This window comes from Sinohyriopsis cumingii, chromosome 3 (genome assembly GCF_028554795.1).
Source record: "Sinohyriopsis cumingii isolate HCF-2022 chromosome 3, ASM2855479v2, whole genome shotgun sequence".
In the NCBI taxonomy this organism is placed as follows: domain Eukaryota; kingdom Metazoa; phylum Mollusca; class Bivalvia; order Unionida; family Unionidae; genus Sinohyriopsis; species Sinohyriopsis cumingii.
This window is the reverse complement of record NC_142963.1, coordinates 79,785,894-79,803,339: the sequence shown is the minus strand read 5'-3', so window position 1 is coordinate 79,803,339 and position 17,446 is coordinate 79,785,894. Positions and strand designations below refer to the sequence as shown.

Sequence of the window (17,446 nt, the reverse complement as noted above, 5' to 3'; positions counted from 1 at the left end):
ACTCTATTCCCCATGTTCAATTCCCCTTGTCCCTAGAGTGGCCCAGCAATTTTCCCCATGTTAAATTTACATAGTTAGCAGAGTGGCCCCGGGGGGGGGGGGGTCTGTAATGCTAATTCCCATTGTCCCTAGGGTGGCCCCTTTCACTACTTGTAGAGTGACCCAAAGCCGCTTCTGCATGTGTTTGTACATGTTTCTGACCTTCTTTGTTCACACTTTCATTCCAAATAGAGACACTTTTTCAAACATTCATCTTATCGTCTATGAATATTTGATATGATATGGTTGTTATAATCACACCTATAAAAGCTCACCAATGTGTAATCTGTAAAAAAAAAATTTTTTAAAATTGGGAATTCTTGTGAGCACAATTATCGTGACTGTCACCTCGTGTGTACCGAAGTCGAATTCTGAATGCATCGAAACTATTATTGATATTTATCATGATGCAGCAAGCACAATGAAAACAATCAATAGAAAGCAAATTCTAGCTGTGACATATCCAAGAAGAATAGTTAAATGTCAGACTTGGTTTGATACAGATTGCACAAACGCCAAAAGCAAAGCTTTAAGATACCAAGATACCTAAAATACTTTAGATTACAATGTACAAGTAAATCACTTGAAAATTATACATTTTATAGAAATATGTATAAATCTCTTACAAGAAGCAAGCAATAGCAATATGAATTAAAACCAAAAAATAGCCTTTTATCTGCATTATATTCTAAAGACACACAAATTTATGGTGCCTTGTAACGAACAAAAGTACTGGTATGCAAAACAGTATCACATCTGTAACTTGGTGTGAATATTTTTCGGAATTATTTATTTTTTCCAGCTCTGTTGACCAGATACAGGAGACTGAAAACATTCAAGTAATTCACGAGACTTTAGATAGAACAATCACTGAAGCAGAGGTACGCCTAGAATTGAATAAACTGAAACATAACAAAGCTTTGGGAACAGATGCAATATCCAGCGACTTCTTTATATGTAGGTGCAACATAATTGCATCAATATTAACAATATTATTTAGTAAACTCTTCGATGTTGGATATTATCCAGAATATTGGTCGACGCTATCATCATACCAGTTTTGAAGAAAGGGGATGCAAATGAACCCTCCAATAACAGAGGCATTAGTCTACTACCTGTATGAAGCAAAGTAGTTTACATAGATTTTAAATAACATAATAAATTATTGGGTGGAGTAAGACGAATTACTGAGCGAAAAGTGAGCAGGATTCAGAGCGGGGTATTCCACAACAGATACTATATTTTTATTATACTCATTAATTTGTAAATATTTAAGAAAACGCAGGGGTAGATTCTATGCAGTATTTATTGACTATTAAAAACGCATTTGCTAGGAGAGATACATTCACTGTACCAAAGGATAGTTAGTGGAAATATTAGTGGAGAAAATGTTACAAATCATTTAGGCAATTTATATTGATTTAAAAGCATGTGGTAAGTCCAACAGTCGTATTACTGACGTTTTTAATTGACCTTTGGGCATGCGCCACGGTTGTGTTTTATCGCCTTTACTCTTTTCTTTATTTTTGAATGATTTGAAACCCTTTTTAGCTGGAGGAAATAGGGGAGTATCTGTAGAAACCTTGGAACTATTTTCACTGTTGTATGCAGACGATTTAATTGTCTTTTCTGATACTGGTCACCAGTTGCAAAATATGCTCCATAGGTTGCATACATATTGCCTAAAGTGGAAATTAAAGGTGAATATGACAACAACAAAAAAGAGTTGTTGCATTTCGCACAGGTGGCTATCTCAGAAGTTACGAAAAGTGGTACTATGGCCATACAGAGGTAAAGATTGAATAGTATTATAAGTATTTAGGATGCATATTTTCTTCAAAAAAATCCTGGTATTCGTGCCAGAAAACTTTATCCTTGCAGGCGCTGAAGGCTGTGCATATAATGAAACAAAGTCTTTCAAAATTTGTCTGTTTGACGCGAAGATAGCTCCCATACTTAATTATAGGGCTAAAGTTTGGGGGTTGTATGATGCCAATGATATTGAAAAAGCTCATTTGTCATTTTGTAAATATATCCTTGGTACATCTAAGTCTAATCCAAATGCATTAATATATAACGAATTAGGAAGAATTCGTAAGCAGTGTATAAGATATAAGAGCATTTTGAAATATTAGCTAATAATTCTAAAAATGGCAGAAGACATATATCCTAAACAATGCAAATTTACCGTTAGATGGGGGGAAAATTCTGATTGCTGAGTTAACTATATTTAAAAGCATATATTTACATTTTGATTTGGCAATGTTTGGTGTATTCAGGGCATAAATGATGAAAAAATATTTCTTAGATTGTTCAGCCAGATATGTGAAGATATTTTTATGCAAAAACTGCAGGATGAGATTCAGTCGAGTCAAAGACTGCGCTTCTATAGGTCATTGGGAGTAGAATTTACTTGTCAAAAATATATATAATTGTTGGGAGATAACGATCTTTGTTAAATAATCACTATGCTTAGAGTGGGGAATGTGCCAGTCATAGGTAATACCGGAAGATATGAAAGTATCTGCTATGAGGAGAGATTGTATAAAAATTTTAACGTTAACATCAAAAATGAATTCCATTTATATTAGTGCTTGTCCGCTTTATGAAGAAATACAAAGAAATTATTTACCCACCTTGCATATAAAAATAGAACTTTAGAAAAATTTAGGGTTTTTATACACAATGATACTAGTCAAATTCTGATGACTAATTTAGCAATATTTACTATAAAAGCCTTAAAAATTAGAGAAACAGTTTTTATCAACGACTCTTACTACATAAGACTTAAATATCACAAATCTTGCTCCACACAAGTTTTTGGGGTTACCCTTAAATCTGCTTGATTCATTACTGTGCAGTATACACTTGTATCACAACTATATGTATATCCGAAAAATCAATGATTATAACTTTCTTGTATATTACTTCTTATAAATACGATGTTCTTTTTTTGTGCACAATAACATCTTTTTTGTACCGCATGATGTATGGATATGTATCGTGGGCCAGTGGCCTATATTACAAATAAACACTATTATTATTATTATTATTATTAATCATCTGTTGAAATTAATATGCTTCATATTGGACATCACCGAGTTATTATAATTAGAGAGCTTTACAGCTGATATAATTACTGTAATAGATGAAATAATATTTCAGCCAGGGAGTTTGTGATTTAAAGAAAACTTGCTCACCGATGGTCCACACGTAACTTTGCCTGTAAGACTCTTTGTTTTCTGGAAAAAAAAGAGTGATTTTAATTTGCTTCTTATAAAGAAAGGCAAGTTTTGAATAAAAGATGAAAAAGACACAAAATAAAGTCACGACAGTAGTACTATATAATCCAAACTGTTCTTATGTTAGCTCATTTCAGAAAGGCTAGAATTTACCTAATACCTGGTTTACATCTTTCAATGTTTTGATAGGCTTGCTTGTTATTTAATTTTAAGAATGAGAATAAATTCCAAGGAATTATATTTTATGATTCACATTGAAAGGACATGTACCTTAGGAATTCCAGTGCTTTACATTCCATGGACGATAGCAATCACATTCTATTTTTATTCCACAGATCAAACAAGCTGTCAACACTAAACCCTACTAGACTTGATTTCATATTGGTCAACTTAAGATGGGATTTCTGTGGGACATTCTACCACATTTTTAAGATACTTCACCATCCCAACTTAATTTTTTGACTTTCAAATACCTATTCCAGAGTATGTTTGTGTTCAGAAATGACCATGAAGTTTGACCATACAGAATATTTAAAGAAATCATAACCATAATTTTCAAATTACCTTGACCTTGCTTAAGAGTAAGAGGGATATTTAACATTACTCTATGGAAGAAAGAAACATCATACAATAATAGGTGTAGAAAGAGTGTAGCATTGCAAATAGTTTGTCACATATTATGTAAAATATTATTTTACGACAGAAAAAATGCTCTAATTAATAATACATTTCTACATTAATTATAAATTATCTACACAAAACGTGTAGGGCTTCTCAGTTATACAGTTTAAGTATGATAGGTAACCCTTCCATACAGAAAACGTTTTGACTTTAACGAATACACTAGCACTGTTGTCAGGAGAAAGAGTCATATCCCAGGAGGGATATGTACACCGTGTCTATGTTAAATCAGATGGGACAATATTAATAGCACATGTGTCAGGTTTTATGGAAAGGTAGGAGAGCAGTGTTATTGTATCTGACATGTAAAAGTGCAATAACCTAAAGGAACATGTTACTAAATCAGACTGGTATACAAAGAGTTTAACATTACTCAGCAGTACAAAGATATAATGTACAACAGTAGAAAGATATAATGTACAACAGTAGAAAAGCATCATTTCTAACAATGGATTGCAGCACAATGTAAAGACTGCATTAATTAATAATATATTTTCTAACTTGTTTGAACAATGACTCTTCTACTGGCTGTTATGGTTTTATGAGTCATAAATAAGAAAAATGTAAAAATATCATTTGCATCTATTTACACTACCCAACTCGTACACACAAGAAAATTGGTCTGCCTTTAATTCTTGTGCTGGTGTGTTGACAATTCATAGTTAAAGTTTAGCTTGACCAAGAACACAATAAGATATGTGTGGTGATCTAGGCCTTACCATATTTTCAGGTTACAAATGCCAAATCACAGCCCAGCCAGGTCAATTCATATCCCAGACTTCACCTTGATATATTTAGTCACTAATATCATGGAATTTGCCAATCATCAAACAGCTAGTCTGAACATTAATTGTTACCAATCAAATGAAAATCAGACAAACCAATTTCAGTTTTGATTAAAATTAAGCTAACTCGATCAAACAAATCGAAAGACCAAAACATTTAACAAGTCTGTAGGCCTTATTAGTGTTATGAACATATGAGGACAACACAAACTGAAATACTATGTTTGGAAACTAATAAGCTATTTCAGAGTTTGACATTGAGGCACTGATATTGAATTTCACTTCACACAAGTTTTACGATTTGAAAAATGGAGCTGAGTAAATACTCAGATTTAAAGTTTGATGTCAGAGTAATGCATTCTAGGAAACTTTCAAATAAATACATTGTGATTAACAATCATGTGCTCAACATCTAGATACTTACCATACATTCCTGGTCAAGGTCAATCGTGTTGTTGAAAAAAAAGAGGTCATATGTTTTTGAGTTTTGATTATATGTAAAGTTTAGGGGATTAATGGAACATGCCATTGTAGATGCATTTCCGATTATTGCTGAAGGAGTTCCTGAACAGGTACATCCATGGGCTACAAGAGTCTTGTTACAACTGCTGCTACATTCACTGATACTAATCACAGGCACTGAAAAATCAGAAAAATCACAGGCACTGAAAAATCAGAAAATCACAGGTACTGAAAAATTAGATATATACATGCTATTAAATAGCTAAATACATCCAGTGTTCTTGTTAATTAAGGTTTCTCTTTTTCCGTAAACCATGCATACAATTTCTTTCTTTAACGTATTATCAGTCGTTTGATAAAAATAGTTTAGCCCACAATGTACAGAAGGTAGTTGGTATCCACCTTGATCAGCTGATGCATCATATTCTTTGTTCATAGTATTTTGTTTGCTTGAAATTTTGCATTATTGTATTTGGTCCAGTTTTGTATTAAATCAGATTTCTTTAAAAGTTGTGTCTTGACGAACCCCAATTGCGAAATTAAGATGTTTGTCCAAATTTTGCGCCTGTATGATTCTGTCAATTTTGAATTCTATAGCCAGAAAAAGATAAATGTTTTAAATATTTGCAACAAAATATAAGGAAACACCTTATTTATACATGTACTATGCATGGTTTAACCGAATTTAATCAAAACCAAGAAAATGAAGAGAGATTGAAAAAAATGCGAGAAAAAGAAGTAATATTTTCAAATGTGTAGCAATGCATGTTCGTGTCTTCTAATGTTATTTGATACTTGTATTCTAAATCGTAGTCTTCCTGAACTCTGCACTATTTCTTACACATATTTCTGACTCAAGTTTTGTGTTGATACTAATTACAGACCTGAATGGTGGCTGATTTATAATACAATTATCTTTATGTGATTATTTCCTCTTCTGGTACCCCCCCCCCCCAAAAAAAAAAAAAAAAAAAAAAATATTGGTAAAGGAAATTGCCAAAATAAAAACATTTTCTTTTCAAGGTAAAACTTTTAAACGTAAAATTTTAAAGAAAGTTTTATTGGCGGATTGAATAATTTCTTTTGAATTATGTTACGATGTGGCGTGTGAAAAAATTACATTGCTTTAACTGAATTTAAACTATTACTGCTGTTGTTAGAGAGAGAGAGAGACAGAGACAGACAGAGAGAGATGGGCCAATTGCGGTCTGTAGATAGGTACGTCAGGATAAGTCACTCATCATCAAATAGGAGAGATATTATCCATTAATAATGCCAACCGGACTCCTGATGTCCAATGGTTTAGTAGGAATGGTGTTTATATGGACAAGGGAAAATTAACATTATCATTCCATTTCTGTGTGGTTCTGAGGACAAAGAGAAACACTATGTTAAACAGCGTAAAACAAATTCTGTGGACAAAAAAAAAAATAAAAAATAAAGATACGATTTTTGTAGGGTTCTGAAAAATGGGAAATCCTTTGTTATAAATGACCAAAGATCTATACTTTATGAGTCCTGTATGATGTTGCAAGACAGGTGTTTTTAGAATTTTGCCGATTGTACATTTGAGATTCTCATTAACAAATTGTACCTGTTGCAAAAAAAGCATAGCCTCACAGTTGGTAACATGGCACCATTATTGAAGAAAGAAAAAATTGTTTTGCCAATCGAATACTGGCCGACTTTGTTCTAAGTCGTGTTTGGAATATCGCCTATACCCAAGCTAAGATTTTGTTTCTCCAGGTAATGTTTTGAGTTGGATAGAAACCCGGTGCAAAAGTATTACTGTAGATGTTTATTTTTTGTGTATTAGATCTAAGCTAAAACACTATTTTGTCACATTAGATATGTCAGTATCATACTGGTTAAGAACTTTCAACACCTACTGACAGTAAGGCAGTCAAATTTGGCACTTAAACTCTTACACAATACTCCGCTTCAAACAACAACAAAAAGATAACAAAATAAAAAAAGCAAGGCTTAAAAGTCAGCCACATTTGAGATCGACAGTCTATTTTTGGCAAAACATGCATGTAACATTCGTAACAATTCCTTTAGTGAGATTTTATTTAGGGTAGCTAAAATTCTAAACTTCTCCTCTTGAACTTCATACAAAGAATGCATGTAAAAGTGCAATAACCTAAAACATAGTATTCCCCCGTGTCGCTAGAACACTACAAAAAGTGGTCCTAATGTTATTTGCAATAAAATTTAACAACAAAATTCCGCACAAACCCGAAGTTTGTTCTTCCTGAGAATTGTTCAAATAATACTGGTCGACAGCAACCATAATAATGAAAATAAAATAAAAAATGCCTGACTTGATACCGAACGGAAACAAAACACACTGCTAGTAAAGGGCTCAGTTCCAAATGGGATACCTAATTTAAAAATAGCCAACATTCTAAAACCCACCCTTAGATTTCATGGAAATTTCTAACACAGGACGCCCCCTTGAAGCTAGAATTTCACAAAAGTGGTGACCTAATGTTTCTTTCCCTTTGTCTCTATAATTACTCATCATGTTAAACCTATGAACATTAATAAAATAGTATGTCCCCTTGTCCCCGATTATCTAATGCCACAAAACTATCGAGGCCTATTGTTAAGATCTCCATATCCCTATAATCACCCATTACATTAAGCCTATGGACATTTTTCACATAGGATCTCTTTGTCCCCAGAATGCCCTCAAAATAGTGACCTAATATTGATTTCCCCTTGTTCCTATTAATTACTTTTATGGACATTTTAGACATGGAATTTCTCCATATCCCCAGAATCCCACGAAAATGGTGACATGCTATTAGTTTTTCCTTGTCCCTATAATTCAACAAAAATTGTGGCCTAATGTTAATTTTCCACTGTACCCCAAGTGCCATGCAAAATATTGACATTATGTCAGTTTTCTGCTTGGTTTGATTCTTTATTTCTTTTATCTATTTAACATAGGTCTCTCGTATGGGTACTAGATGACATGTTTGGTCCTGAGTACCATATTGGAAACCAGATCATATAGCCTCTGTGTTAAATTTCTGTTCGAGACAATTTATGCCAATATATTTATTAGGCAAAAGAAATGATGAAACTACTAGACATTATTTCAGGAAAATACAACTATCTGAGAGCAAGGTTAGCGAAGATTGTTTTGCTTGTAAACTTACTTTCCGTCACATATATAGTAATGATATTAGATCATTTTCGGGGCAACACTACATCGGACTAGTATTAACTCGGCCTAAGTTGGCACCTGAACTACAAAACTTTTTTATAAAAAAAATTAGAAAACCAACAAATAACTGAAGTCAGCCAAACCAAGAGTGACTGTTTTTGAAATATATACTTGCGGTCACATGTGTAAATTGCTTTAGTGATAATATGAGCTTTTCATCATCCGCTAAAAAAAAAAAACATCTTACTTTCTTATAATTTCAAGTAGGATAGATTCATCCCACATGATAACCTACTACGTAATATTCACTTCAGTTAGAAACCACATGTTCTTGCCAGAACAAATAGAACCTGTTACATTGTTAGCATTTTTATCCAGACTGACTCAACGCATATAAAAATCACCCAACCCCTCCAACCATAAATATTTTTACATATATTTTACCATGGCGGCTTTAGGCACTAGATTTTTTTCTTGTTCAATATAGTATATCTGCGTGAACCTCTATTAGCCCCACTACAAAACATCTTTAAAAAACAATACACCTCTAAGTATCAATGGTTTAAAGTCCTACTGACTAAATTCTCTATAGAAAACAGTTATAAATATCAGAACTAAAACAGATTCCCGTATGAGGGTCACATGATCATGCTTCTAGAAAAACACAGAAACCTTTTACATGCCTAACATCATGTATTCCCAGCATGGCCCTGACTAAAACCAATGATTTTACTCTGAGAAAGAATATTTTTAAAATATAAAACAGAAGTTGTTTACTTAAACTCTTACTGAATCTGAATCAGGAACTAGGTCAGCATTAGATACAAAGTCTCTATAATGTTGTTTACGACAAAGATAAAAAATTAAAACTCTGAACTCTATTCTAGACAACATTACAATAGTATGTAATGGAATTTAAAAAAGTTAACCTTAAAACTAACAAACAAACAATTAAATTAAATCAAATATGCATAACAATAGAAAGTTGATCATATTACATCGGCACCGAACACTGCATAGGCTGTATAGTTACAGAGCAGAAGGTAAAGTAGGATGAACTGAAATCTCGAGTTACAGACTTAACCTTTATAAAAGAATTCCAGTGTGATACTGTATGACAATGCTGCATCACTTAATCTCATACAGCTTCGGAGTTAGATAGCAAACGGGAAAGTGTGAAAACGTAAATTACTGAGACGTGACTTTGATCTTAAAGAAAGGACACCCAATATTATACCCGACACACCTTCTAATGAGGATATATAAGTATAGCATGTTTCATCCCTTAATGACATTATGAAGAGGAAGATAAAGTGTGAGGGAAACGTAAAATATTGAACCGTAACCTTCACCCTGAGGACAGTACGTCCAATGTCGTGTTAGACACGCCTTATAGTTTGTCCGTAAATGCATGTTATGACCACAGCGTGCAAATGTAAATAATCTCATTTCCCTGTGTCTAATCCTAAAGGATCAATGCGATTATGCGATAGACTGTTCTTCATTGTTGTAAACAGATTTTGTTTTAATTCTCACTAAGTCGGTGGAAATACTGAAATAGTGTTATTTGGAAAACAAGACTACTACGTTATTAGCACTATGTGTACATGTCTGTCTGTCTGTCTGTCTGTCTCTCTCTCTCTCTCTCTCTCTCTCTCTCTCTCTATATATATATATATATATATATATATATATATATATATATATATATATATATATATATATATATATATATATATATATATGATAGCCAACGGAACTGAAAGTTATGCAAGTATTAGAATTTTGAGCTCGTACTAATGCATATATGATTAGGTTGATCGATAAAAAGATAGAGAGACTGATGTATCGATCGAGTCATCAATAGTGAGAGATGGACATTACCTGGTGTACAAGAATCCGCTGTTGTACCTTTCATACACCAGATCGTGAAGATTAGGATAAACCATTGGATCTTCATCTCTACAGTTTGATAAGAAAAAGAAAAACAATCAAAACTCGAAGAAAAATGGAGACAGAACAAAATTACACGGGCTTTTGACAAACTTTGCCTGTATATATCATCTAAAATTATTGGTTGCACATTTTGCATAAAAGCTACCCTGAATTTTAAGGTGCTTCTGTGCCGAGAATAAAATAAGATTTGTCTTTATAAATATATATATGCTCCAACTGCAGCAAAAAAGGCAAAGTCCATATTATACAAAATACATAGATTGTCCACAAAAAGTTATATATTCAAAGTGTGCAAAAGGCGTGAAAAAAGTGAAAATATAATAAATTAGGTTAAATATAACCAGTTTACCCCATCATATGCATATAAAAAGACCTAACAAAATTTTACTATCTAGCACTTTCCAAATGTTTGTACTAGGAAGGTTTGGAATTTTTAGAAAAGCCCAAGTTAATCGAATGAATAAAATTAAGATAATAATGAAAGTAAAAACATCAACATAAATTTTATTTAGATGTATTCAGATCATCTAAATAAACATATATACAGGCATTCAATATTTTAATTATGAATTTCAAATAGCTTCTGCTTAATCATGCTAATATAGTCCGATAAATCACCCACACCCCAATGTGTGTTGATAGTGATGGACGATATATGGGGATATGATGTTACCTGTACATTAAAATGTGCAATTTTGTTGCATGCCGATCTTTCCGGAAAAGAACTGCGTACACTTGACACACATATCCGTAATTAGCAACAGCCATATCTAGCACAAATTCAAAATGGCCACAGGACAGATGGATTCTAGTGGATTTACAAGTCACCAAACATAGGATTTGCTCCGGAAAAATAATGTACATGTCACCAAACGATCCTGTCATCCGACAGTAGCTCCACAGCTGGGAGAAAGTATATAAAATGTACACCAATGTGTGCAGGCAAAATTGGTTGCAGATTTTTGCAGGATTTAATGAATAGGCGATATCAACACCTAAAACGCCAATCAATTTCATCATGGGTAAATGGCTAATTTATCGGCCTAATTCTAATAATGCTTTATTGAAAGGTAAATTTCAAAGAAAGTATAAATAATTAGAAAAAACATACAAGAAATTTGCACAACCTGGGTCATTACGTAAGTCTATAAAAAGGCCTACTAAATTTCATTCTCTAGGTATATCGGTGTCTAAGTTATTGCACTAACGAGATTTGCACTATAAGATGTTTTTAAGTGCACAGAATGAAGAAAAGAAATACAATAGCTAATTATTTTGTGTTATATTCACTGAAATGACAAATATATAACGAGGTTATCAGAACATGGATGAAAACATGCGTACAAATTTGTTGGACCAAGGTCAAACAGTATCTGTGATAGTGTTTATCAGATTTTCACTGAAAAATGTCAAATCTAAAAACTTGATTCTGTCGAAATAGAAGAATATTTTTTAGTTTTCAGACATTGTCGATGTGTCTGCATGTGTGAAATGAATCATCTTTGAATCTATTTGTAACTTGTCGTAAATGCCTTAGATGAATTATTAATAATAAAAAACATGAAAACGGTAAGAAAAAAAACCGATTAAAAAACTAAGTTATTAAAATGACCGGTAAATCTAACCAGACCATTTATATATGGATGTAAACAGGACTATTAAATTTCATTTGTCCATGTCTACTGGTATTTGTGTATTCGTGCTAACTAACCAGCCAGGACAACCGTAGGAGAGGATAATAGGGGCTAAATTTAAATCTTCCTGTTGCATCCAGGGGCATCAGAGATTGTGATAAGGACATACAATTACCAATAGTTATTTATTTGCAAGCTATGTAACTTTCAACGGTTACAGAGACAGAGATTCTATCTTACTAAGGGAGAGAAAACGTGTTATGGAACTATCATTCTCAGAAGGAAAGAAAGAGAAGGCGAAGGTGAAGCAGAATAAGGAGACATGAGCTAGAAACAAGAGACTCTAGTAGTCCTGGGTTTGCTCACCTAACTAAAATTAGTCTAACAGCGAAACAAAATTCCGACAGGCCAAGTAATCTAGACTGAAAGACATTTTTTTAACCGGTTTCATATGGAATTCAAAATGGTTGCTTTAAAGGCCTTTAACACGAATCCTAAGTGGAACGTGGCAGAAAGTGTCATGTCATTAAGTTTTATTTAACTTGGCCTTGTAGTATTGTAGGAGATGTACCAAAAGACCCAACAAAGCATGTGTGGTATTTATCTTAGGTTTATTGGAATAAAGCTCGTGTGTTCTAGAGTAACCTTCAGAACATAAATATTAAAAGGTCACCAGGTTGTTTACGTATGTGCCAGAATCTATGCTAAATATATAATAGCTCTCAAGGGTAGGTGGTTCTTTCCGGGGATTTCCCGGGGTCTTCCTCCACCATTAATAATGGCCGCCATGTATAGCCTATCGTGTGCTGAAGAATGGCGTTAAACCCTACAACAACAACAACAAGAAGAAGTTTAAAGCTGGCTTCACAACATAATAGGGATCTTGAATTGCAGCTTGCGATATCGAGTGTCGCAATTTACGGTCTATTTCGAACTCAAATCTTTGTTTGCTTAAATTCAACACTACTCTATATAAAACATTTTGCATATTCCGCAGCAGTGTTGTGGAATAGCATTCTGAATATTAAACAAAACTCAGCATTCTCTTATTTAGGACAAATGTCTTCTGTCTGATAATGCCATAAGACAAAGAAATTGAGATACTTAGCTTGGATACCTCTACTACTTTTACCTGTCACAAACCTACATGTATATCATATGGTTGATAAATTTTAATGAGTTTACGTATGTGTGTGTTTTGGTGTGCCTTGTCGATATTTTGAATGGTTTATATAGTTCTAGTACTCTCAAAATAATAGTAATTTTAGACACATGGGAAACCACCCACGTGTTTTCCTGACTCGCGATATGTCGGCCTATTCTGCACACAGCTTTGAAAAGAAAGATATATTTATTAATCGGGTATTAGAAATGAAATACATTACTTTGGACTGTTCTTGTCAGCATTTCAGTCGAATAATCAGGTCGGGGTTATAGCTAGTGTTTCAACGTAATAATGCCAATAAATGGCAAGATATATTAAGCAAAAAAAAAACGATCTTGTAAAAAAGTTTGTAAAAGTTCAGCATTTTATAACAAAAAATAAGGTATTTTGTGGAAGAGAAACATCAATGAAATGATGTAATGTGTTTACAACGTCTTGTTGATGAGGAAAAATTACTAAAGAATTTAGAAACAGTGTATACTCTGGTGAATTTCTTGAGAATTTATATTTTAGCGGCAAGTTGACACTTTGGGTAGCAGACGATTTTGTACGTGTGGGACAGCATCTTACAAAAATGGAAACATGGATTAAGATGCAGTTTTAAGGTACACATTTCCATCTTTTATATAATGTATTTATTTGTATGATTCTAAAAGATACATAGTAAATCAAATTTTCTGGGTTACTGGTTTAGGTCTTCATGTTGACATTTAGAAATCACATTTTCATATGTATTTCCAGTCGAAATGCCGAATAGTTTGGTACACTTTAAGAATATCACTTTTTTAATTAAATTGCGATCATTCTTTCTTGATACAAAATGGATTTTTGACCCAAAATAATATGTGATCCAATGTTTACAGAAATTACGTATCGTTGCGCAGAATTACCCGAAACGCAGAATTGGCCGACATGGTGGTACATAAACGAAAAGCCTAAGGTTTACTGACTATTTTTGACAAAGATCAAACACATTTTAGAATAAAAACTCTTCTGTGGTATGATATCAACCGTTTTTAGTATGTTTTTCATTTAACCGTGGACAAAGTTGTGTTGGTTAAAAAATCCGGTCATCAGTAACAGTTTTAAACGACCATTGTATCAATGTTATGTTGTACTTTATGGGTCAAATTTGACGGTCACATTTGCGTCTGCTTATTAAATCACTTGCCTATTATTCGATGATTTTTTTTTTGCCTGTCAATGTGACAATTTGAAATGAACACGAAGATATCATTTCCTTATTTTGTCATCTTACCAGAAAATGCACCAAAAAAAAGGTGAGATTTCTTGAAACATATTTTAATGACATGGATTTTAACAGACGTGCTTACAGGTTATGTACACTTATCTTACGCACAGGGGCTCGTATCGTTGCTTAAAAGCTACCCGTCATTCATGTACTACATAATAACAACAAGGTAGGGCACTTCTCTCCTTTTTTTGCGCGACCTATTTAAGAATAAACGCTGATACTGCAAACTGATTGTCCTTAAAGTTCCATTTTCTAGGTCGAGATTTTCAATTGTATCTGTTGAATTAAATGTTTGTGGTTAAAAATTATATTTTCTATGTCGAGGTTTTAGTTTGTGTTTGAATTACACGGCGGGGGTCGAAATTTCAATGTCATACATTGAGAATTCCTAATTTACGTTTTGGTTCAAAGAATTTATGTTGAAAGTTCCATTTCATATGTTGAGTATTAAGATTTCATATTCTGAATTACACAGCGCTGGTTGAAAATTCTATATCCAATGTCGAGTGCTTTGATTATATCTTCTGAAATACACGGCGGTTGTTGAAATTTTAATATTATATGGCGAGAGTTTCAATTAAACATGTTGAATCACATTGATTGTGCTGAAAGTTCCATTTCGTATGTTGAGTTTTCAGATTGTATCTGTTGAATTACACAGCGATGATTGAACATTGTATCCTGCTTGTCAGAATTGTTATTTTTATATGGCGAAATGATGTGTTGGTGCTAAAAGTAACATAGTACAATATCCACTTTAACATTTCAAAATAATATTGATATTAAGATCAGGGCCGGCGCCAGACCCGGCCAGACTATCTGGCGGCCTAGGCAAGGTTAGATTCTGGCGCCCCCCCCCCGGAAAATATCAATTTCAAAATTTATAAACCATAATTTATTTTAAAAAATGCGCCCCCTGAAATCAGCGCCCTAGGCGGCTGCCTAGTTTGCCTATATGGTAGCGCCGGCCCTGATTAAGATACATCATTCGCGTATTCAGTTATGAGGCGCCGTTACATTTCATGTATTTACAGTTTGAAAGTTACCATTGAAAGTTACCATTCACGGGTCGAGAATTACTATGAATTTCTTCGCTAGAAGTCGCTCTCATGAACGGACCGCGTTATTTTTAAACAAGGAGGTTGTTTCTCCTTGCTGTGAAATTCAACAGATGAAATCTAAATACTTGCCATATGAAATAGAACTTTCATCTCAAACAGCTGCATACAATGTGTGTATTAGGGATTCTCGACATATGATATTGAATTTTTAACCAATGCTGTGCTGTGTAATTCAAAATGTACACTGTAAAACGTCTGCATAGGAAATAGAAATGTAAACGACCACTATAATTCAGCTTTTAAAATATAAAATCTCGATCAAGAAATGGAATTTTAAGGATATGCAATTTGATCCAACACGTGATATTTGAATTCTCAATAAACGACATCGAAATTTCAATTGCAACTTTCTCATTGGACCTGCTTTTGTCCGCTACGGCGCCTCATAGTCTAGTTGGCTTGGACAAGAGAGGTATGATCCACTTGCTAATCTAGCCTTTAACTCGCTCATTCATGCACCATTTAAAACTGAACACATGACACGTGTTATTAGGTAAATTAGCGTCTTTGGTGCAGCTTTTTTGTATCAATGGTTTGTACAATTTTTGATTGAAATATATTTCCCATGTAGTTATCTTCCATTTTATTATTTCTACAGCCAATTTTGTACTTTTAATTTTTTAGTCTTTTTTTTTCATTGTTCAGGTTTTCGCCATTAAAAAACATTTATATATTTTGCCATCCCCAACGATAGCGCAGTGACAGCATCCATGTCAGTCATTTAATCCCTAATACCATAACGACCTTGCTAATTTAGGTGACGTTGGCAACGGTGAGAGATGAAGAATCCAGAATAAAAGTCAAATTATTCACCCATTTCCACGTTAGGTATGATGTTGTCCATTAATTGCAGGAGTTCTGTTTCGCATGATTTACCTCTTCTATAGTCATGATACGTCATTAATTTCGTCATGGTTTACATTTTGACTGATAATTACTAGGATTATACATGTCCAAGTATTGTACAGTAGGTACGTGCTAAAGATATAGGACTATGGTTATCTGCTTTGTAGTGCTCTACTTATTTTGTAGATACCAATAACTGTAGTTGTAGTCCAGTAGATGAGGATAACATCTTTGACTAGATACTGACTCACATATACAAGATTAATTAAGAATGATGATGATCGGTATAAAAAAAAGGTTTAACATAAAAACTCCGCCAGTACTTGGGGTGACTTTCAATATTAACATACGAAGATTCCTAAAATTAAGTTATTAGAAAACAAACATTTGTAATGTAAAAGCTTTTATTGAAATTTCTCTTCCGGAGAAGTTTTTTTTAGCATCGACAGTAATTACAATTGAAATAAAAAGGACTAGTTCAGTACGTGAAGAATGAACATGTGACATGAGAAGCAGCAACTTCAAAATGCCTCCGCTATCTTAATGTAACGCACCGTATAGTGTTCAAAAACTAGATACCTTATAAACGTAACTTCATGTAACGTTATGCAGCGTCTAATGTTGTGTGCTGTATTGGGTGAAAAATTAAATTCCGTAAATGGGTGTAAAGGCACAGGTACATATGAAATCCAAAAAGCAATGAAGAATTAATCTGAACTTTGATTGCCGGTTTTAAACATTTTTCACTATTAATGATACAAATATTCCCATTACGAAGCTCATTCGTTGCAGAGGCAACTGTGCTTTGAATGCAAAGGCATATACTACCAGACATTCGCTGGGACTAGTGAATAATTTGCAGAAGAAAAATAAAGATAAAAGAAAACGATGTCGTAGGGACTTGCAGGTCTAACAAATGTAGTCATAGTAACTTCCTGAAGTTCGCCCAGATAGATTTTCACTTTTTTAAAGGTGGCGGGCCGATTATATCTGAGCACATTTTGAAATGTGCAATTGCACTATTATTTAAAGAATATAATTCTGTTAATACTACCCACCCCCACCCCACCATTTCGGAACTAACA

General features: G+C 33.5%; 1 protein-coding gene across 1 annotated transcript in view; it reads right to left on the bottom strand.

Annotated features, from left to right (window-relative positions):
- The window catches only part of LOC149803177 (fat-like cadherin-related tumor suppressor homolog), an 80,257-nt gene that overhangs the window by 51,581 nt on the left and 11,230 nt on the right, over window positions 1-17,446 (bottom strand). Inside the window, exons 2-4 of the mRNA XM_089952792.1 lie at window positions 10,269-10,346; window positions 5,172-5,386; window positions 3,240-3,281 (exon numbers count right to left, since the gene is read on the bottom strand). Of these exons, the coding sequence (XP_089808918.1) occupies window positions 3,240-3,281; window positions 5,172-5,386; window positions 10,269-10,346 (335 nt within the window). The remainder of the gene's footprint in view (window positions 1-3,239; window positions 3,282-5,171; window positions 5,387-10,268; window positions 10,347-17,446) is intronic.